We start from the raw sequence: 21,984 nt of genomic DNA on the forward strand, positions 1-21,984 counted from the left end.
GGTGATCGCAATACATTCTTGATGGGATTCTAGCCATGTTTCTGTGATGCAGAGAAGGTCTAAGTGTGCAGCTAGGAGTAATTGCTCTATGGTGTCAATTTTATTTCTGATGTTATGTACATTTTGGTAGAATAGCTGAAGCGTAGCAATCATAGGGATTTTTACCAAGGTTGCTGGCCTATAATATTTATTTTTCAGTAGCTTATGGTAGGAGCGATTTGTGATCCTGGTTGGGATAGTCATGTCCATTTGGTTCGGAGGTAGCATGCATGCAGGAGATGAAGAAGATTGGTATTTACTAGGGGGTACTGGATATGTGCGACCGAATGCACTTTTAAAATCATATTCTCGGCCTGGCAGTTTAATAACAGGGTCCTGTAGGAGTCAGCTAGTTGACATCCAGTGGCTCTTTGCTAAGGCTGAGGAGGGTCTATCTCGGTGAGAGGTCTCATAAAATGGTCTTGACGTTCAAAATTGAACGTCAAGAGGTCTCATAAAATTTTATGAGACCTCTTGACGTTCAATTGGCCACATAGAGATGGGTGGAAGATTTTATTGAAATCTTTTGGGTTGCATTCCAGTTTAAAAGCTGCATAGTTATTACTTCTGACTGGCAGCTGCTTTACAGAAACACGAATTCGGATTTATTCTTCAACTACAGCTGCAATTTGGGTGGGGTTCGTACAAGGATCTAGTTTTGAGATGAAGATGCTTGTTCTTGCTTTTGTAGGCAGTTCCATTGCACAGAGCCTTGATGTAGCTGAGGTGCCCATGACAACTAGGCACTTTTGTACTGGTGGAATTTGTTGAGTGGCTACCATTCTCCGGGCAGGTATCTGGAGAAGTCTTTTTGTGCATGATGCAAGATCCGCCTGCGACTTTTGCCCAGGTTGAAGAATCATCGTAATGGGTATGCTTCCCCCGTGGCTGGTTAGTATGGGAGTTGGTACCAGAAGAGCTACGGACCTCCTTACCAAGAGTAAGGGGGTCTGCAGTGATGATGATGTTGGTGTTGAAGTGCATGATGATGTCTACGGGTTTCGGGCGAGCATATGCAAATATGGAGTTGCCTGGGAAAGGTTGACTTCTTGTGTAATGTAGTAGGTGTTTGGGAGAATAAACAATGATGCTGGAGCTGTTAAGACATCATATGATCAGGGTCTTCGCTTCGTTTGCTTAGCTGTATGTTGTGCAGACTTATATGGTCATTGAGTGCTGGCTGGTTACTTCCTATGAGGATCAAACTGGTCTGTCTAGTTTGCAATGTGCTTTCATGGGATTCCATATTGTTACGGTCCTCCGTTTGTGTGAGTGTATCTGGGGGCGCAATTCGTTTACTCTAAGGTTCGTAATGCCATCTGCCTCACCAGATACTTCTTGACAATTGAGGGTTTGGTGTCGGGTTGAATCGCAATATAGGTGAGCTCATCTGATGCCTGGTCGAGTGGTTGGGGCTTGAAGCATGAGGACTGGGTTTAGCTGAACTGCTGTCTCCTTTTTTCCTTTTTATCGCATCTAGCAGCGCTTGTTATGATTTTATGCTTTGTAATTGATGATGGAATAGCAAGCCTTGATTAGTGAGTATGAGCTCTAGTTTGCTCTGCAAAGATGACAGCTGTTTTTGAAGACCCATCATGTTGTCTCTCATCTCATTTTTTACTGTAATCTGTTCCGCATAAACTGAGTTTATTTTTTGGAAAATAGCATCGTGGCTATCATTGTCCGTTTGATATACTATTTGTAGGTCCGATGTGCTTTTGTCGGATTTATTGGTTGTGCACACGGACATGGAGGTTTCATCAACGGTGTTTAATACTATGCAACTCACTGGGTTCTCAGAATTCCTGTTCATTTTGGCAGGGTCGGATGTGAGGCAGGGAGTGCATTGCCATGCATTTTGTGTCAACTTCTTAAAAGTTTTATGTGAAATTCCGGCACATTTTAAGCAGTAACATGAGTTGCAGATAATACATTTGATATTGTTTTTAATCGCTCTGAGGCACTGGCTGCAGGGCTATGAATTCTTCATTTTCGCAGAGACTGACATAAGATTTTAGTAAGTTATAGTAAATTATGCATGTGAGAGAAGCTGGTTCAGTTTGTTGCTGTTTCACTTGTGAGCGTGCTTCCTAGGCGGAAACATTCTGATTAAGCGTTGACATTAGATGGTTTTAAATGGATTGCTTCATGCAGAGGTAAGCTTAGTAGTGGGGGGGTAGAGAGGCTTCAAACTGATATGTATCAGTTTTGTTCTTATTTAGCATAAAAGGTTGGAAGAAGATACGCTGACTATATCTGGGTCGTTACAGCTATATGAACACCTGATCAGGGCTTGAGGCGTGTTACTCTTTAATGAGTGAGAGGGAGAAGTGCCCCTAGGGATTTAGGTCAATGTGATTAACAGGAGTTGCTTGCAATTCTGTCTAGTCACAAACTACAGGAATAATAGAGCCACCGAATTAGGTGCCCTTGGCCTTATACGTTCTGTCTAGAAGTATATTGTATACATTAGCATTGTTATTTTGGTTCTGATTATTCAAAATGCTAATACATAGTTACCTGGTAAAATTATGCGGCTCCTGGTTATATCTTCTTGTTCCTCTCCTCTTGAGGGTCCCATTGATAGTAAACAGTAGGCATACTTTAACTGGTACCAATATTTTTCTTGATTAAAGCGGGAGCTGTATCACTGAGTGGCCACACCAACAAAAGCAGCAAACAAACTCTTGTTTTGCTTGCTAAACAAAATTGACTTGCACAGTTTTAGTGAAAGCCAACACTGTCTGAAGAGCATCTCCAGTGCCATGATCACAGGTGAAACCACACTGTGTGGTTCAAATTAACATAGCTCCTAATCTGGCTTGCCAGCATCCTCTTGTAGACCTGTCCCAGTCCATGTAAGAGTGCTATTGGGCAATACAAACATGGATCATTTCTGGTTTTTCGGATGACCTATGCAATGTCTTTAATAAGGCATCCTTCCAAGGCAATGGAAAAAGGGCCAAAACAGTTATGATAAGACCATTAATAAAAAGTTTAGAACCTGGTGAAATCTTTTGATAACTTCTCCTTTGGGCAAGCGATGCCAGACAGCTGTTGTCTTTGATCTGCTGTACTTCATTGGTCAATTAGTGTAAATTAAAGGCAGATTCCTCAATCCTATTCTCATAATCATTGTGTAAGGATAACATATAATTTTGTTCCTGATCCTGAATTGTTCTCACTAGGATTAAGTAACACTCCTCTCTGTAGTTGTGGTGCTCAAGAAACTGTTGAGCACCTCGTCTTTCATTGTCCCCTGTACGATGATTTAAGACTTTGTCCCTGGACTTTCAACTTCTCACAAATGTATTTGACTGCTCCGAACTGCCAAGATTGGTTAACTGTTCTGAATATTATACTGCCTTCTCCACCTATGCAGAGAAATTGTTTAAACGGAGGAAAAGAATCGTTGCTCCTGAGGTTCAGTAAAATGCTAGACTGTTTCTTTGGATTACTCTTACCTGATGTATTGATCAGTCTGCTGGACTCCGAAATCCAGTATTTATTTATGTATCATCATTGTATATAGTCTTTTTATGTACCATCATTGCATATAGTCTTTTTATGTACCATCATTGCATATAGTCTTTTTATGTACCATCATTGCATATAGTCTTTTTATGTACCATCATTGCATATAGTCTTTTTATGTACCATCATTGCATATAGTCTTTTTATGTACCATCACTGTATATAGTCTTTTTATGTATCATCATTGTATATAGTCTTTTTATCTACCATCATTGTAAATAATCTTTTTATGTACCATCATTGTAAATAGTCTTTTTATGTACCATCATTGTAAATAGTCTTTATGTATAATTAATCATTCTACTTTTCATGTATAATTAATCATTATAAATTGTACACAATGTATAGATTACTTTCAGCGGCGAATAGGGGGAACCCTGCAGCCGCCAAAAAATAATAAAATACTTTTGACTTTTGACTTTGGTCCCAATACTTACGTCAGTATGTCATTTGTGCTTCGAAAAGATGATAATAAAATTTTCCCATTAGACATACCCTTATCCTATTCCACCTTCTTACAGAATATATTTTCTGTTTCCCTGATGGTAAAATCACTAACAAGAACAACTGACTTTCTGCGGGACCAGCACATTCTGCTATTGAAGATCTTGTGTCATGTATATGCGTATGTGATCTCTGTCATTGTGCTAGATGGCTGAGTACTTGATTGGGCCCTCTTTTTAATTTCTTTAAAGGCATCAATACTGTTTCTAAAACTCATATAAATTCATCAGAATGATGACTTGGTGGTTAAGCACTTCACACTCTCTGCACCATAATCACACAAAGATCCCCTTTAGCTACATCACGCCCTGCTACAGGTAACGCTACAGAAAAGGCAACAATTATCACAATAAATCTATTTGTGATTTGCAAGAAAATCCCCCATTGGCAGTTCTGATCTGAGTAAAAGCATTCCTATGAGCTTTTTGATTTGCTTCTCTTATTTCAGGTGTGATTCTAGGCTAAATTAATTTAAAATTGCCACATGAACTAAGAGGAAAGTGTATAACAATGCAATGATATTAACAGATATTGTTACACAATATATGCTGTAATATTACGTTTCTAAATAATGCTACTGGTTTTAATTTCTTGCCTATAAACAAAAAATATGCCAGCCTGCATGATCGTAACATTCAAGCTACTTATTTACTACAATTTAAAACACTACAATGTGTTACACTATAAATTACTAATTAGCATTAGTTGAGGCATATGATGCAAGAAAGCAAGCTTATACAGCAGCATCCTAAAAATAATAATAATAATAATAATAAATAAAAATCCCTTCCCATTTCACCCATCCGGTCACTCCAAATGTTTGTCTGGTTCAGCCTTAAATTTATTTAAGCTATCAACTTCCACAACAACAGATGGAAGTCTGTTCCAGCAATCAACTACCCGCTGGCTAAAGGCAAACTTCCGCACATCTATTCTACGACTGCAACTGTCTTTCCTCACTTTGAATCTATACCCACTCAAGTTCTTAATCTGAGCAAGCGGAAGTATCCTACCAGCATAGAGCCTGCTCAAACAATTCAAGGCCTTATACGCCTCAATCAGATCACCTCACAGGTGTCTAGTCTGCAGATGCTACAACTTGCAGAACTTAAGCCTTTCTTCGTAAGAGTACCATTTTGTTCCTCTCACCAATCTGTTGCCCTTCTCTGTACAATAAATCTGTTTGTGATTTGCAAATCCCCCATTGGCAGTTCTGACCAAAAAAAAAAGCATTCCTATGAGCTTTTTGATTTGCTTCTCTTATTTCTACATCCTTCCTAAAATGAGGCCTCCAGACCTGTATGCAGTACTCAAGGTGTGGCCTGACCATTGCCTCATACAAAGGGATAATCACCTTGTCTCTGCTAGCAAAATTCCTATATATCATTGACAAAACTGCGAGACCTGCTCTACACTACTCAGAGAACTTCATATCTGACTGCACAATTATCCCCAGGTCTTTTTCATTCTCCAACTCCCTGAGTGTATTACCACACAGTTGGTACGTTTCTCTTAGGTTAATGTTATCCATATGCATTACTTTGCATTTGTCAATGTTTAAACTTCGGTTACCACTTCTCAGCCCATCTACCTAACTTTTCTACATCCTGTTGCAGTAGCATACTGTCTTTACTGTCATTAACAACACTGCTAACCTTTGTATCATCTGCAAGCTTGGACATTAAGCCTGATATACCTTCATCGATGTCATTAATAAATACACAAAACAACAATGGGCCCAACACCATAAACTGAGGGACTACACTAATAACATTATTCCACTTAGCACAGTGTCCATTTATTATCACGTTCTGCCGTCTCTCATCCCATAATGCCATACCGCTCCAATTTGTACATCAGTCTTCCATGTGCAGCAGTATCAAAAGCTTTCCTAAAATCCAAGTTATATGATATCAAAATTATTTTTTGCATCCAGTTCCTTTGTGAACACATCCTAGTATCCCATCAAATTGGTCAGACAAGACTTCTCCTTAACAAATCTGTGCTGTGTCTGAACTATTACTGCTGTCTTGTCTGGATGATCCTTTATCACTGCTTTAAACAGTGACACCATTATTTCCCTAGAACAGAATTAAAACTAACAGGTCTATAATTAGTTGTCACCCTGTGCACCCACCTTTGGGAATTGGTGAATCCTTTGCACATCTCCAGTCTGTGGGACCTCTCCTGACTCTAAAAATTCTCTCATAATTATGTCTAAGGGGTTGCTTACTTCCATTGCTGCCTCCTTCAATATAACTGGATAGATCCCATCCACCCTAGGTGCCTTCCTTAAGTTTAACTTCAATTTCTCCTCCACTTTGCTCTGTTATTACAAAATCATCTAGCTCACTGCCAGAGTTTAATTCACCTCTGACATTCCTCTCCCTGAATAACTCCTCATTTGTGAATGTAGATGCAAAATACTCATTCATTTTATCACCTACTTCAGAAGGATCATCAATAGTGGAACCATCTATGTTAAGTGGAGGAATTTAATTCACCCCCTTCCTGTTTTTCTTTGCATCCTTTGCCAAAAATTTCTCTTAATCTGCCTTCACCTACCTAACCTCCTTTGTGACTTGATTACAGACTAGCTTGTATCAGCCAAAGGCTTCTGTGTCACGTGATAATTTATGCATCCCATGCATTTTTCTTCTCTGCCACAAACCTCATTAGCCCGTCACCACCAAATACGCAGGATGCGGAAAAGTCAGAGAATGACCACTGCATATCCTCGGAGCAATATGGCCTTAATTGCTAATGGTCCTACAAACCAGATAACAAACAAGCCTCATTAATTCATCTGATATCCATTTAGGCCTGAACCGTGAACAGTATTTCTTAGTTGGTATAAAAAGCCTAGTAGCGTCCAAGGTTAAGTTCCTGAAGGCTTCCAATTTAGATTCACCGTTGGTAACATCACCAGTTGATCCCACTGTATCTGAGACTACTATAGTCATCTTTACGAAAACAAAAACCCTTCCCTTTACCCTTGATGGTAGTTACATCTTTAAATTAATCCCACACCAGTACACTGTGATCACTGTCACCCAGTTTTTCCTTTATCTACAAATTCTTAATGCATGAATAATCACTGCTGATAATCAGATCAAGAGTGTTCCTTTCTCTGGTTGCCCCTCAAACATGTTGCTGTAAAAAAACAATCCTCCAATAAATCCACAAAAGGCTAGCTATCGTGCGAGTGACCAATCCACAAGTTCCAGTCAATATCTGGAAAGTTAAAATCCCCCATTACAAGACATTCTGATTTACTGGCCCACTCTATTTCTCTGTACAACTGTTCGTTGTACTGATCAGAGTCATTAGGCGTACAACACACTCCTACCCTCGTTTTCCCTTTCCCGGTGTTTCTGTCAAAAGCAGTAGACGCAGTCTACTGCTTTTGACAGAAACAGACGCAGTCTCTCCTGTTAGCAAGCACAGACCACACTGAAAAAAATTCTACCCTGCGAGCCTTGCACAATCTCTCCAGGCTGAATTGTGTCTGGGTAGAATTTCAGACACTTTCAAATTTAACCCTAACTTGCGACTTTTTTTCAGCATTGTTAAGTAATTAGTGCCAACATGTACAACAATATCACCTTTTGTGCTCCTAAAAGATGATATCTCCCCTACAACATCATCAACTTTTGCCCCTGGCATACATACCCTTATCCTGTTCCACCTATCCTTTTTGCATAATATATTCCCCGTCTCCCTGACAATATCGTCACCAACATTAACTAGTTACTGTGGGACCAGTACATTCTGCCTTGGAGATTGCTATTGTGTTGCCTGATGCACAGGAGTGAACTATGGCAATGAGTTGGGCAGCTGAGAGCTTGATGGGGCCCCTCATATTAATTTCTTTGTGGGCATCTACTCTACACCTCAAACTCTCATAGACACTCATCAGAACCCTGAGTTGGCACCAAATTTCTTCATGGTCTGCACCTAGCACACACAAAGACATCCTCCTTGGGCAGATCATTTCCTTTTCTAGAAAGGTCTGGGAACATTTCACATTTCACACATTTTTTTAGACTGTGATGCGTTGGAGAATTGTCCCCTTCAGTTTTCCCCCGAGCCACAGCACTCCTGTTACTTTGTGCCCATTGCTTTGCTGCTCTAGTCTGGGTTATGATTCTGTTTAAGTATAATTTAATTAATAACGCAAATTTAATTAGATTAATAAATTTTACTGATTAATTGATAATACTGTACTAATCTAACAGATTTCTAATACACTATCTAGTTTTATGTTAAACCTTATGCTATGAAGTTCGGGATATACATTATGCTGTTCCATATCATATAACAATGGCGGCAAGTTGCGGATAGTAAAATCTGCTTGCACTAACAGTAGATTTTACTAACTTTCAAAGTATTAACTTTCAAAACATCAAAATTCAAAATAAACCATGGGGCTTGACCAGAACTATAAAGCTACTTATAGAAAATAGTTTAGTATAACAATTAAGTCACGACTAAGTATAAATAAAAACTGAGTGTTCGCCGGAGCTGTAAAAATCTTGGCCAACACGTGGATAACCTCATACTCAAAAAAAAATTACGAGATACGATATTCGTGAAATCACTGATAACAGAAGAAGTTAAAACTTATTAAATCCTTAACTAAATTTAAAAATAAGATAGCAAATATGATTAAGACTATTAAAGCTATTTGTTAAACACAATTTAGTATATTAGTTATATAGTTCAAAATTTTCCAAAAACATAATCCATTTTCAGGAACTCTAAATTTTTTGCTTTTCCCAATGCTACAGGCTGTAGCATTGGAGATAGTTTCTCCATAGCTCATGTTCAGAATAAGAAATGTGAATAGTCACAGTCTGAAATGGTATTACAACATATCAGTTAACCGAACAGCATTTTGTTTGAACTTGGTATTGTTTGCTATGTTCAAAGCTGCTGATACACCATAAAACACTAAAAACAAACAAAATTATCTTGATATTCTGTAAATCGGTTGTTCTTGTTAGCATTAGCGAATATAATTTAATATATTGCCCATAATTTAGGTCCTGAGTGAGTAACCAGTAGTAAGTATTCCAGAAGGATATGTACTCTACAATTTCTATAACTGTGTAAGTTGGCATTCCTGGAATTCCCTTATCTTATTCATTAATAAAGATGGAGGACCAAGTAAGGGAATAAGTAATTTATAACTGAAAAAACAAATCAGCACCAAATCACCTACATTTATGTGATTTGGAGTCCATTTGACTACTGGAGGCAGTAATAAATTCAGTGTTACCTGAACATTTGCCATCTACTAGTAGCATAAATGCATATAAACTAAGATATAATGTAAATATAAAAATGAAACTGCCCTTTTTTGCACCATTACAACCCTTCAAATCACACCATGGGACATTATTGTGAGTTAGTGATTGAAAAATTTTGCTCTTTTTTTCTCAATCTTTGTTATCATATGCTAGAATTAAGTAATGAAAATATATTTATGAACTGATTTCAGAATTTCTTTCTTACCTTCTAGGGAAACAGAACTTCAACTCAGAAAACAGCTCTATGATTTAGGACTGAAGGTTTCAGAAAGGCTCCCATTACTGGAAGTAAAGGACAAGAAAAAACGCCCGAGGGGAATAGAGGACGAGAGTGAACAAGAATGTGAAGTGTGTCGGACTCACTGCTATGTATCAATGGTGAGTTGATACAAAAATACCATTTTCTTAATAGCAAGGCTATTAGAGTATTGTTTATAGAACAGCAATCTTTTTATGTATTTTTGGTGCATAAATTTCTGAAAGTGAGCAGATTTCAAAATTCACTAAATATATAATGTAAAAAGCAGATACTTATATCAGTTTTTATGTTATATCTAACAGGTCTCAAAACAGAAGCATTTTTAAGGTCACATTAACAAGCTTTCTAGAAATTTTCCACTTTTTTTAAAGTTTTGTGAAACGAAATTACTAACAGGCAAATACTGGTAAATCTTAGCATCCCAGTGCCCCCCCCCCCCCCATACACACACTTTGTGAGCATCATTCTTCCTGTGACACTCAATGGAATGTTCTGGATTAAAATAGTAGGACTTGTTCCATGTGAGTTTTCCTGATATTTTGCCACATAACAGAATAACATGCAAATCAGCCCATGAAAACTCACATGAACACCTTTGTACAGATGTAATACACAACAAACCATGATAACTGTGTATTGTAGCCTGAATAGCAGTGATTTTTATACACTGAATACTTCATCGGATTATTTTTATCCTGACAAAAGATTTCACAAACTCACTCTATAGACAATCAATAAAGTGTGGAATATTTTGCTTCACATCAAGGTATTAAGCATATATCTTGATGTGGAAAGCACTTCTACTCCCATACACAAAAAAAAAAAAAAAAAAAAAATCCATTGCTTTAACAAATTTCTGGATCCACTGAACTGTATGCAGTATAATAGACTGACATATCTTTTAATCAGACCTTGAATTTCTGAGGTGTGAGGTAACTGCTGAAAATTCCTTGTGTTAAGCAACTCTAACTAGTAGCCTTGCAAATAATAACAACAACTAGATCCCTCAATGCAAACTATTGCTACTTATTTCTCAGTGGCATAGAGGAATCTGTCAGAGTAAGCACCTGAATTTAGAGCTCTTGAAAATGGATATTTTTCAATTAAATTTAAAAAAAAAATGCAGCAAAAATAATTAATGTTGTTCATCAGGTTATAGGTAAGGCAGGATGCCATATTGCTCCTATGAACCTCGCCAACCCTATACCAAAGTAAAAATTAAATAAAAATAAAATACGAAAGAATAAAAAGAAAAAGAACCAAAGCAAAACTCACCCCAAGGAGAGAACACACAGTTCCTCATCCAAAGTAGCTGTTGGCAGAGGCGAAAGTGATTCTTGCACTTTCTATTGGAATGATCAGCAGCCTAGAAAACAAGATGCAGGTGATTTCAGAGACTGCTGGGAGTTATTGTGATAAACGAAAACACATGGGTTGTGTTAGGGTAGCTAAGAATAAGAACAGTTGCATGTATACTTGTGTGTACACCAATGCTCGGAGTTTGGTAAATAAATTTGATGAATTTGAGGTGTTGGTCAAAACATCAAAGGTAGATGTTGTTCGGATATCAGAGACATGGTGTCACACAGATATGAATGCAGAACTGGAATTTGGGAATACAGTGTGTACAGGAAGGATCGACAGAATAGGAAGGGGGAGGGGTTATGCTATTATTTAAGAAATACATAAAATCCAAGGAAGTACAGCCAGTTGACATAGCTGGACAGTGCAGTGTCGAGACACTTTGGTGTGACCTAAGCACTAGGAAAGCAAAATTGACAGTAAGAATGTGTTATAGGCCTAATGACTCTGATGATTATAATAAACAGCTGTACAGAGAAATAGAGTGGGCCAGTAAATCAGAGTGTCTTATAACGGAGGATTTTAATTTCCCAGATATTGACTGGAATTTGTGGGTTGGTCACTCACACACTAGCAAGGCTTTTGTGGATTTATTGGATGATTGTTTTCTATAGCAGCATGTTCAGGAGGCAACTAGAGGGAGTAATGCTCTTGATCTGATTAATAGTAGTGATTCTTCAGGCCTAAATGGATGTCAGATGAACTATTGAGACATGTGGCAGAGAAGAAAAATACATGGGATACATAAAAATTAATGGGTGCCAAGAAAGCCTACTATAGATATAAGCTGGTCTGTAACCAAGTTACAAAGGAGATTAGGCAGGCAAAGGCATATTGTGAGAAATCTTTGGCAAAGAATTCTTTACGTATGTAAACTCTAGAAGGAAAGGATGAATCAGATTGGTCCACTGGATATCGATGGTTCAACTGTTGATGATCCTGCTCAGGTGGCTAACAATCTAAATGAGTATTTTGCATCTACAATCACACATGAGGAGTTATTCAGGGAGGGGAATGCCAGAGGTGAACTAAACTCTGGCAGTGAGTTGGTTATTTTGTAATAACTGAGAGGAAAGTGGAGGAGAAATTGTTGAAGATAAATATAAGAAAGGCACCTGGGGTGGATGGGATCTATCCAGTTATATTAAAGGAGGCAGCAAAGGAAGTAAGCAAACCCTTAGCCATAATTATGAGAGCTTACTTGGACTCAGGGGAGGTACCCATAGATTGGAGATGTGCAAATGTGACCCCAATTCACGAAGGAGGATCAAAGGGCAACACAAGTAATTATAGATCTGTTAGTTTAACTTCTGTTCCAGGGAAATTAATGGAGGCACTGCAGGATCATCTAGACAAAACTTCGGTTATAGCTCCGACACAGCATGGGATTGTTAAGGGGACGTCTTATCTGACCAATTCGATTGGATACTATGATGTGGTCACAAAGCAACTGGATGCAGGGAATAACTTTGATATCATATATTTGGATCTTAGAAAGGCTTTTGATACTGTTGCACATGGAAGGCTGCTGCACAAATTGGAGCCGTTCGGCATTGGAGGCAAATTACTGCTATGGATAAAGGGATGGTTTACTGGGAGAAGATAGAGAGTGGTAATCAATGGACACTGCTCTTCGTGGACTAATGTTATTAGTGAAGTCCCTCAGGGTTCAGTGTTGGGTCCATTGTTGTTTTCTGTATTTATAAATGATATTGATGGTATATCAGGCTTAATGTCCAAGTTTGCAGACGATACAAAGGTTGCCAGGGTTGTTAAGGACACTAATGACAGTACGCTGCTGCAACAGGATCTAGAAAAGTTGGGCAAATGGGCTGAGAGGTGGCAAATTAAGTTTAACATTGACAAATAGTAAAGTACCACATGGGAAGCAGTAACCCCAGAGTAATGTATCAACTCTGTGGTACTCCACTGACAGTGGTAGAGAACGAAAAGGACCTGGGGGTAATTGTGCAGGGAGATATGAAGTTTTCTGAGCAGTGCAGTTGGTCTGCAAGAGTAGCTCATGGTGTCTTGTCAATGATATACAGTAATTTTTCTAGAAGGGATAAGGAGGTGATTATCCCCTTGTATAAGGCAGTGGTCAGGCCACACCTTGAGTACTGTATACAGGTCTGGAGGCCTCATTTTAAGAAGGATCAAGAGCCTTTGGAACGAATACAGAGAAGGGCAACAAGATTAGTGAATGGAACAAAGAGTTGCTCTTACGAAGGAAGGCTTAAGTTTTTGCAGATTACAGTGTTTGGAGACTAGGCACCTGCGAGGTGATCTGATTGAGGTATATAAAGCCTTGAATGGTTTGAGCGTGCTCAATGCCAATGGGATTCTTCCTCTTGCTCAGAATAATCACCTGAGAGGGCATAAATTCAAATTGAGGAAAGACAGTTGTAGGATAGATGTGTGGAAGTTTGCTTTCAACCAGTGGGTAGTTGATTGGTGGAACAGACTTCCATCTTTTGTTGTGGAAGTTGATAGCCTAAATAAATTTAAGGTTGAACTGGACAGGTATTTGGAATGAACGGATGGTGAAATCGGAATTTTTTTTTTTTTTTTTTTTTTGCTGATGCTGCATAAGCTCGCTTTCTTGCATCGTATGTCTCTACTAATGCTAATTTGAAACTGTTGTATGTGTTATTTATGAATAAACTCGGATGATTTTTAAACATAGTCTTTAATTTTTTGATATGAAATATTAAAGTATCTGTATCTGAGTATTAAAGTATGTTAAATATTAAAGTATCTGTATCCTAATATGTATCTGAGAGATACATTGAGACCAACTATATTCGTTTTGCTGGTACATCCAGCGAGAGGTTAATAAGGAAAAGGTGACAGAATGTAATGTTTTTTGGCTTAAATGTAAATAACTTAAATATTCTCACACCTTTAAAATGTAATTGGTAATAATAAAACAAAATTAACACAGTTCTACTACATGAATATGCATTAAATGAGTTTTGTTCAGAACAGCCAGCATATTTTCCCCAATATGATATTGACCTTCTCAGTGGCCAGTTGTAGTATCTGCCCTTGCATGCTTGCCCTCTGCTTAGTGTATTTCAGAGGACCATGAAATTATATCATATTCAGCCATAAAACCCATCTGTGTCAACTGCCAAGGAAAAGACCCAACAAAATTGGTAAATAAACCTTGAGCCATAATTATGAGAACATCCTTGGATTCACTGGAGGTCCCTATCAATTAAAGATCTGCATATGTCTTCCCTATTCATAACGGAGGATGAAAGGAAAAAATAAGTAATTATAGACCTCTAAGCTCCACTTGGATTCCAGAATAAATAATGGAGTCAGTGATCAGAGGAGTAACACAGGATCATCTTTTGACAGAAATGCTGTTATATAGCAATTGCAGCACAGATTCATTAACGAAAGACTTTGTCTAATCAGTCTGATTGGCTACAATGATGTAGCAACAAAGAAACTAGATGAAAAAAATAATTTTTTATCACAATACTAGATTTCAGAAATGGTTTTGATGTTGTTCCACGTGAAAGACTGCTATACGATTTTGAACAGTTTAGCATTGGCCAGATCATGAGTGACAGTTAATGACAGAAATCAAGGTATAATGATGCAACAAGGCTTAGACCAAGGTCTTTGCCAGATGGGCTAAGAAGTGACAATTGAGGTTTAAAATTTAAAAATACAAGATACTGCATATGGGGGAAGCAGTAGCAGAATAACATATCAATTGAGTGATACCACACTGAAGATAGCGGAAAAAGATTTGTCTGCTAATTATAGTCTAATATAAAGTTTTCTGAGCATTATAGACATGTTGCTAGGACAGCTCATGGAGTTCTGTCAGTGATATATAAGAATTTTTCTGGTAATGCATTCTGCCAGATCATTTTTCTGTGTTCTTAAAATGGTGTAGGCAGACCCATGGCCAATATCTAGCTCTCTAGCCACATCATCAACTGTCATACTTCAATTAGCCCTGATGATCTCTGCCAAGACAGTTTCCCTTTGCGATATCTTTGTGAAATTTTCCTGAGCAACAGTAATCCTCCTGGGGTTCCCCCCCCCTCACTGATTAGGAAAGAAATTTCTGTCACTGGTCATGACATTTGTCACATGCAGATTTTCCATATGCTAGTGAATTTCTGCTTGAGAGGTGGCCTAACTTAAGAAACTAAATAGCACTGAATAATACAGGATAGCCAATATGGCCTATTGTTCATTGGAGGAAGTAGTACTAATCCATAAATTTACACCCATAGCAGCTTGCAGTATAAATTTAGACAATCAAAATCTCATTTTCACTTGATGCACCCTCATAATATCAGGCTTTCTCTTTTCATTCTTTTCTGCTGCTTCCAGATCCACTCAAACTTGGTGCATAAATTTCCCTCTAGCTCTCTATGTATAACTTTCAAACTACTCATTCAGTTATAAAAATACACAGCTGGGTGTTCAAAACAGTAAAACTAACTTTTATTGTTTTTTGCTAAAAATTTAAAACAGTAAAAATAGGTCAACTGCAACCGTGAGTCTGTGGTGAAATTCCAGATTCACAACCACTACAGCATTCCATGAAGAAATTCAGGTTAACCCTCTGGATGTTCTAATTTGAATCCATTACATTCAATTGTGAGAGTTGGAATGCATGATCTGCAGCAAACAAATATTGAGTCTCAACCAAGCAGTTACCAATTTACTCATAGATTGTATGAGCTACAATAAATGACTTGTCTTCTCACTTGAAGGTTTGTCTAAAGGTATGGGAGAAAACACTGAGTTGTCTGTGGGTACTGTGTTACTGATTTATGCAAGCAAAATTCAGTATTGTTATTTAAAAATTTAATTTGTCATCCTCATGTAAATATTTTGAACATAATATTTTTGGCAAACTGGATATAATGTAGCTGCAGAAACAGTTTGCACTAAAAAAAGTAATTTTTAAATTTGTGATATTATGATGCTGTTCAAGTGACATCACAAAATAATGTCCATTGAACAGCATCATAAATGACAACTACTACTGCAGTATTTGCATATTGGTAGGCATCCAAATGATTTTTCATTTATAACTCAAAGATGATAATTTGAACAGAAAAAAATTGCTCTTTTTCTTCCAGGTTGTCAATGCACAGGAAGAAAGTATTTATTGTTTAACACATGCCAGCCCACACATACAAAAAAAGAAAAATCTGAAATACTGTAAACTAATGTATACATATGACCAAGTAAGTAAACTTTAATTTTGAGTGAATTTTTTATTCTTTATTTCCTTGGTATGATGAAATTTGCTATATATTATATATTCTTGTTGTATTGGGAACTGGAGCATCAGAGTGAAATCCTGATAAAGTGTTATGAAGAGGTAACCAATTCTTTGTAAACCCTTTTGTCCGTGGCTCTCTACAAGGAATTAGGTATCTGTAAGTGTTCTCTATCACTAAAACTGATATTTATTAAGCTGCTTTAATTTATCAATAGTTAAATTTGATTAAGTTTATTGCCAAGATGATTATTGCCACCATTTATGTAATCAACTAGTTGATCTTATGAAAGGTTAGTATTAAAGCTTAACCATCTAAATATTCAGGATGGCATATGATATCTTAATCAAACCTAGACATTGATAAATTAAAAATACAGTGGGGCCCCAACATCCGATGGTAATTCATTCCACAAAACCCATTGTATGTTGAAAATATTGTAAGTGAAACCAATAATACAAATTACATTGATTTCCTGTAATTTGTTCCCCAACAACACATAAAATAGGTATTTCTTGCATGTTATACTTCATTTTTACATTAAAAATGAGTTTTTTATAAAGATTACTCAATAAATAGTCATAAAACATCTTAAAATAAAAAAAAAATAAAAAAAACAAACAAAAGACTTGAAGTGCAGAGCTGATAAAATCAATGGTGGCGTAGTGGTGGGGGGGGGGACTATATCAAGCATCACACATCTTTTTTTCAGTCTTTTGTTGCTACTGGCAAAGGAACTGTCCAAATGGACTGATTTTGACGACTTTTTTGTAGCTTCCTGAAGTCTAAGTTTCACTCTCCGTAATTTTCTCCAACTCTTGTAGCTCCTCTGTTGTTAGCTCACACCCATCAGCATCAATAATGTCCTCCCCATCCTCTTTGCCAACCTCCAGACCCATTGATTTACCAAGAGTGACAATGTCATTTGTCAAAGAACCATCATCTTCAAATCCGTCAAGGTTATGAATAATTAAAAGCCAGATCTTTTTCCAGGCTGAATTTAAGCACCTGGTGGAAACATCATTCCAAGAACTTATAATCAGCCTCACACAGTCCAGCATGTTGAACTTCAACCTCCAAAAATCTTTGAGGGTGAGAGCATTTTCACCAGAGGCCACTGCAAAGCAACTTGTGAACATTTTCGTGGTGTAGATTTTCTTGAAGTTTGCAACCACTTGCTGGTTTTGTTGAAGAAGAGGAGTGGTGTTGGGTGTCAAAAAGTTGACTTGAACAAAGTCAAATTGTACCTGAAGAGATTGAACAAGGTTGGGATCATGGCCTGGTGCATTATCCAGCAGGAGCAGTGCCTTCACAGGAAGCTTATTTTTCTCAAGATAACTCTTCACTGAAGGACAGAAAACTTCAAGCTTCCATTCATTGAAGACATATCCTGTAACCCAGGCCTTCTTGTTACTGTGCCAAAACACTCCCAGCATGCATTTGTCAACCTTTTGTTGTTTAAATACTATGGGGGTATTAGAGTGATACAAAAGCAAAAGCTTCAGCTTAAAATCTCAAGAGGCATTGATACCCAACAGAAGAGTGAGCCCATCTTTCATAGGCTTGTCGCCAGGTAAACTAGCCTCGTCCTTAGTCATGTACGTGTTCCTGGGCATTCACTTCCAGAAGAGGCCGATTTCATAAATGTTAAAAATCTGCTGGGGAAGATAACCCTCCTGATCAACTAACTCCTGGAATTCAATTTTAAAGGTCTCAGCTGCTTTATTATCAACACTGGATGCCTCCCCATGCCTTTCAACACTTTTGATATTCCCCCTTTGTTTTTGAAGCACTCAAACCAGCCTCTGCTGGCTTTAAATTCTTCAAAATGCACAGCACTATCACTGGTTGATGGAGCTTGACGTTTCAGATCATAGATCTGAAACAATTGTATAAGTGATGTTCCACACACCACACATTGAACAATAACGTTGTTGAACAATAACAAAGATGCTAATCGGTTGAGAACAATTGTACGAGTGATGCTCCGTGCACCACACATCTGAAAATTTTCACCTGTATATTGTTTCAGCTATATCGGAAAGCCATCGGTAACTGCAAATATCATCGGTCCTTAAAAATAAAAGATCGGATGTCGATGTCATCGTATGTCAAGGCCCTACTGAAGTAAATAAATATTAGTTTTACTGTCACAGGGCCAGAAGGATTCACAGGGAATTGGTTAGTCACAACCAGGAAGAACAGTTATGCTGGATATGCTCAATAGTACATAAGTAAGAATAACAGAACTGAAAAGGTTAAACATCAGTCTGCTAATATGGCATTAAAGATCTGATTAGACCTGTGCTTAACACCAAGAATTTGAGTGTGATCAGTGTTACGATTTTTTTTTATAATCATGACTGTAAGATAGTGGAATGAAAACTTTGGTTCACAGGCAAGTATATTTGAGTTCTCAAGGAGGTGGACTTTCTGTTCATTATATGTACCATAAAAAGTTACATAGTGCAAAAAAAAAAAAAGTGTTCTTACCCATTATACAAATTCTGAGAGGTAAGTTGTTTGGGTGTGCCCACACCCACATTTCTGGAAACCAAGATATAAGAGATTATATTTTGGCCTTATACCTTAAGCAGACTGCATACTTTGAAACATTCAAGGGAAATTAATGTCTTATAATGGGAGATTTTAATTTCCCAGATATTGACTGGAATTTGGGGGCTGGTTACTCACACACTATCAGGGCTTTTGTGGATTTATTGGATGATTGTTTTCTACATCAGCATGTTCGGGAGGCAATTAGAGGGAGTAATACTCTTGATTTGATTATCAGCAATGATTCTTCATTAAGAATCTGCAGATAAACGAACCACTAGGTGGCAGTGATCACAGTGTACTGAAGTGGGATTTACTCAAAGAGGTAACTACCATTAGGGGTAAAGGGAACAGTTATTGCTTCCGTAAAGGCGACTACAATGGACTGAGACAGTATTTAAATTCTATACAGTGGGACCAACTGATGATGTTACCAACAGCAAATTCAAAATGGGAAGCATTCAAAGAACTTATCTTGGAAGCTACTAGGCTTTACATACCAACTAAGAAATATTGTTCAAGGTTTAGGCCAAAATGGATGTCAGATGAACTAATGAGGCATATGGCAGAGAAGAAAAATGCATGGGATACTTACAAATTAACACATGACACAGAAGCCTATGATAGATACAAGTTGATATGCAACCAAGTTACAATGGAGGTTAGGCAGGCAAAGGCAGATTACGAGAAATCCTTGGCAAGGGATGCAAAGAAAAACAGCAAAGAGTTCTTTACTTATGTTAACTCTAGAAGGAAGGGGATGAATCAGATTGGTCCACTTGATATTGATGGGTCAACTGTTGATGATCCTGCTCAGGTAGCTAACAAACTAAATGAATATTTTGCATCGACATTCACACATGAGGAGTTATTCAGCAAGGGGAATGCCAGAGGTGTATTCAACTCTAGCAGTAAGCTACAGAATCTTGAAATAACTGGGAGTAAAGTGGAGGAGAAATTGTTGAAGATAAACACAAGAAAGGATCTATCCAGTTATATTAAAGGAGGCAGCAAAGGAAGTAAGCAAACCCTTAGCCATAATTATGAGAGCTTCCTTGGACTCAGGGGAGGTACCCATAGACTGGAAATGTGCAAATGTGACCCCAATATACAAAGGAGGATCAAAGGCTGACACAAGTAATTATAGACCTGTGAGCTTAACTTCTGTTCCAGGAAAATTAATGGAGGCACTGGTTAAAGAAGCACTGCAGGATCATTTAGACAAGACTTCAGTTATAGCTCAGACACAGCATGGTTTTGTTAAGGGGAAGTCTTGCCTGACCAACTTGATTGGATATTATGATGCAGTCACAAAAGAACTGGATGCAGGGAATAACTTTGATATTATATACTTGGATCTTAGAAAGGCTTTTGATACTGTTGCACATGGAAGACTGCTACACAAATTGGAGCAGTGTGACATTGCAGGCAAATTGCTGCTATGGATAAAGGGGTGGTTGAGGGGGAGAAGACAGAGAGTGGTAATCAATGGACACTGCTCATCGTGGACTAATGTTATTAGTGGAGTCCCTCAGGGCTCAGTGTTGGGTCCATTATTGTTTTCTGTATTTATAAATGATACTGATGATGGTATATCAATCTTAATGTCCAAGTTTGCAGATGATACAAAGGTTGGCAGGGTTGTCAAGGACACCACTGACACTATGCTGCTGCAACAGCATCTGGAAAGGTTGAGCAGATGGGCTGAGAGGTGGCAAATGAAGTTTAACATTGACAAATGTAAAGTACTACACATGGGAAACAGCAACCCCAGAGCAACGTATCAACTCTGTGGTACTACACTGACAGTGGTAGAGAATGAAAGGGACTTGGGGGTGGTTGTGCAGGCAGATATGAAGTTCTCTGAGCAGTGCTGACGGGCTGCAAGAGTAGCTCATGGAGTATTGTCAATGATATACAGGAATTTTTCCAGCAGGGATAAGGAGGTGATTATTCCATTGTATAAGGCAATGGTCAGGCCACACCTAGAATACTGTATACAGGTCTAGAGGCCTCATTTCAAGAAGGATGTAGAGCTGCTGGAACGAGTACAGAGAAGGGCAACAAGATTAGTGAATGAAACAAAGGGTTGCTCTTACGAAGAAAGGCTTAAGTTTTGCAAATTTCAGTGTCTGGAGACTAGGCACCGGCGAGGCGATCTGATAGAGGTGTATAAAGCCTTGAATGGTTTGAGCATGTTCAATGCTGATGGGATTCTTCCTCTTGCTCAGAAAAATCACCTGAGAGGGCATAAATTCAAATTGAGGAAAGACAGATGTAGGATAGACGTGAGGAAATTTGCCTTTAGCCAGCGGGTGGTTGGTTGGTGAAACAGACTTCCATCCCTTGTGGTGGAGGTTGATAGCCTAAATAAGTTTAAGGCTCAGCTGGACAGGTATTTGGAAAGAACAGAGGGGTGAAGTGGAAGTGGGTTTTTTTTTTTTTTTTTTTGGCTGATGCTGCATAAGCTTGCTTTCTTGCATCAAATGCCTCTACTAATGCTAATGCTAAATTTTTGAAGGCTTGTTAGAAATGTTTTATTTTTCAATCATAGTAGTTTATTGTTGAAAACAATAAAACAAAATATTTTAATTGGAGGGGTGTTCTATCAGTAAAACTAAGAATCAAAAAAAGGGGTTTGTGGCCAAAAACATTTGCATGACATTACTTAGGATAAAGAAAGACTTGAAAAATTCTGTTTAAAGGAGAGTACAGTGTTGGTTTTGCTTAACATTTCTTGGTGGACTGTGCCACCCAATGAAATGCCATGTATGGAAGTAGCATCCAATCAGTAGGAAAGGAGTGCAGCAAACAAAAAAAGTAATTTTTTTTTAAGTTGTACCTGCTTAAAGACTTAGAGAATATTTAGGTTTCTTAGCATTAAACATCTGGATCTGAAATAATAAACACCTTTCCATGGTAATACAAATAAAATTTACTGTTAACTGCTCTTAGAAGCTAGAGGGGAATGGGCATTCTGTGTGTTATCAGACTCAGTCTGAAACACTGATAGATCTAATATCTTTCTATTATAGAAGATTTAGGAGAAGTCTGGTTGGCCTGTCTCCCTAAAATCCACTCATGCACACCTTCTCGATGGTAAGCCCTGTTACATCACTTTGGTGGAAATGGTCGTGTAGAGTGGTTCTCTTCA

At 37.9% G+C, this 21,984-nt stretch overlaps 1 protein-coding gene across 1 annotated transcript in view; it reads left to right on the top strand.

Annotated features, from left to right (window-relative positions):
- The window catches only part of LOC150078915 (uncharacterized), a 508,023-nt gene that overhangs the window by 460,382 nt on the left and 25,657 nt on the right, over positions 1-21,984 (top strand). Inside the window, exons 19-20 of the mRNA XM_090382884.1 lie at positions 9,602-9,767; positions 16,131-16,238. Coding sequence (XP_090239010.1) covers positions 9,602-9,767; positions 16,131-16,238 — 274 coding nt within the window. The remainder of the gene's footprint in view (positions 1-9,601; positions 9,768-16,130; positions 16,239-21,984) is intronic.

Source organism: Mastigoproctus giganteus, chromosome 10 (genome assembly GCF_048544385.1).
Source record: "Mastigoproctus giganteus isolate SK-2022 chromosome 10, ASM4854438v1, whole genome shotgun sequence".
Taxonomy (NCBI): domain Eukaryota; kingdom Metazoa; phylum Arthropoda; class Arachnida; order Uropygi; family Thelyphonidae; genus Mastigoproctus; species Mastigoproctus giganteus.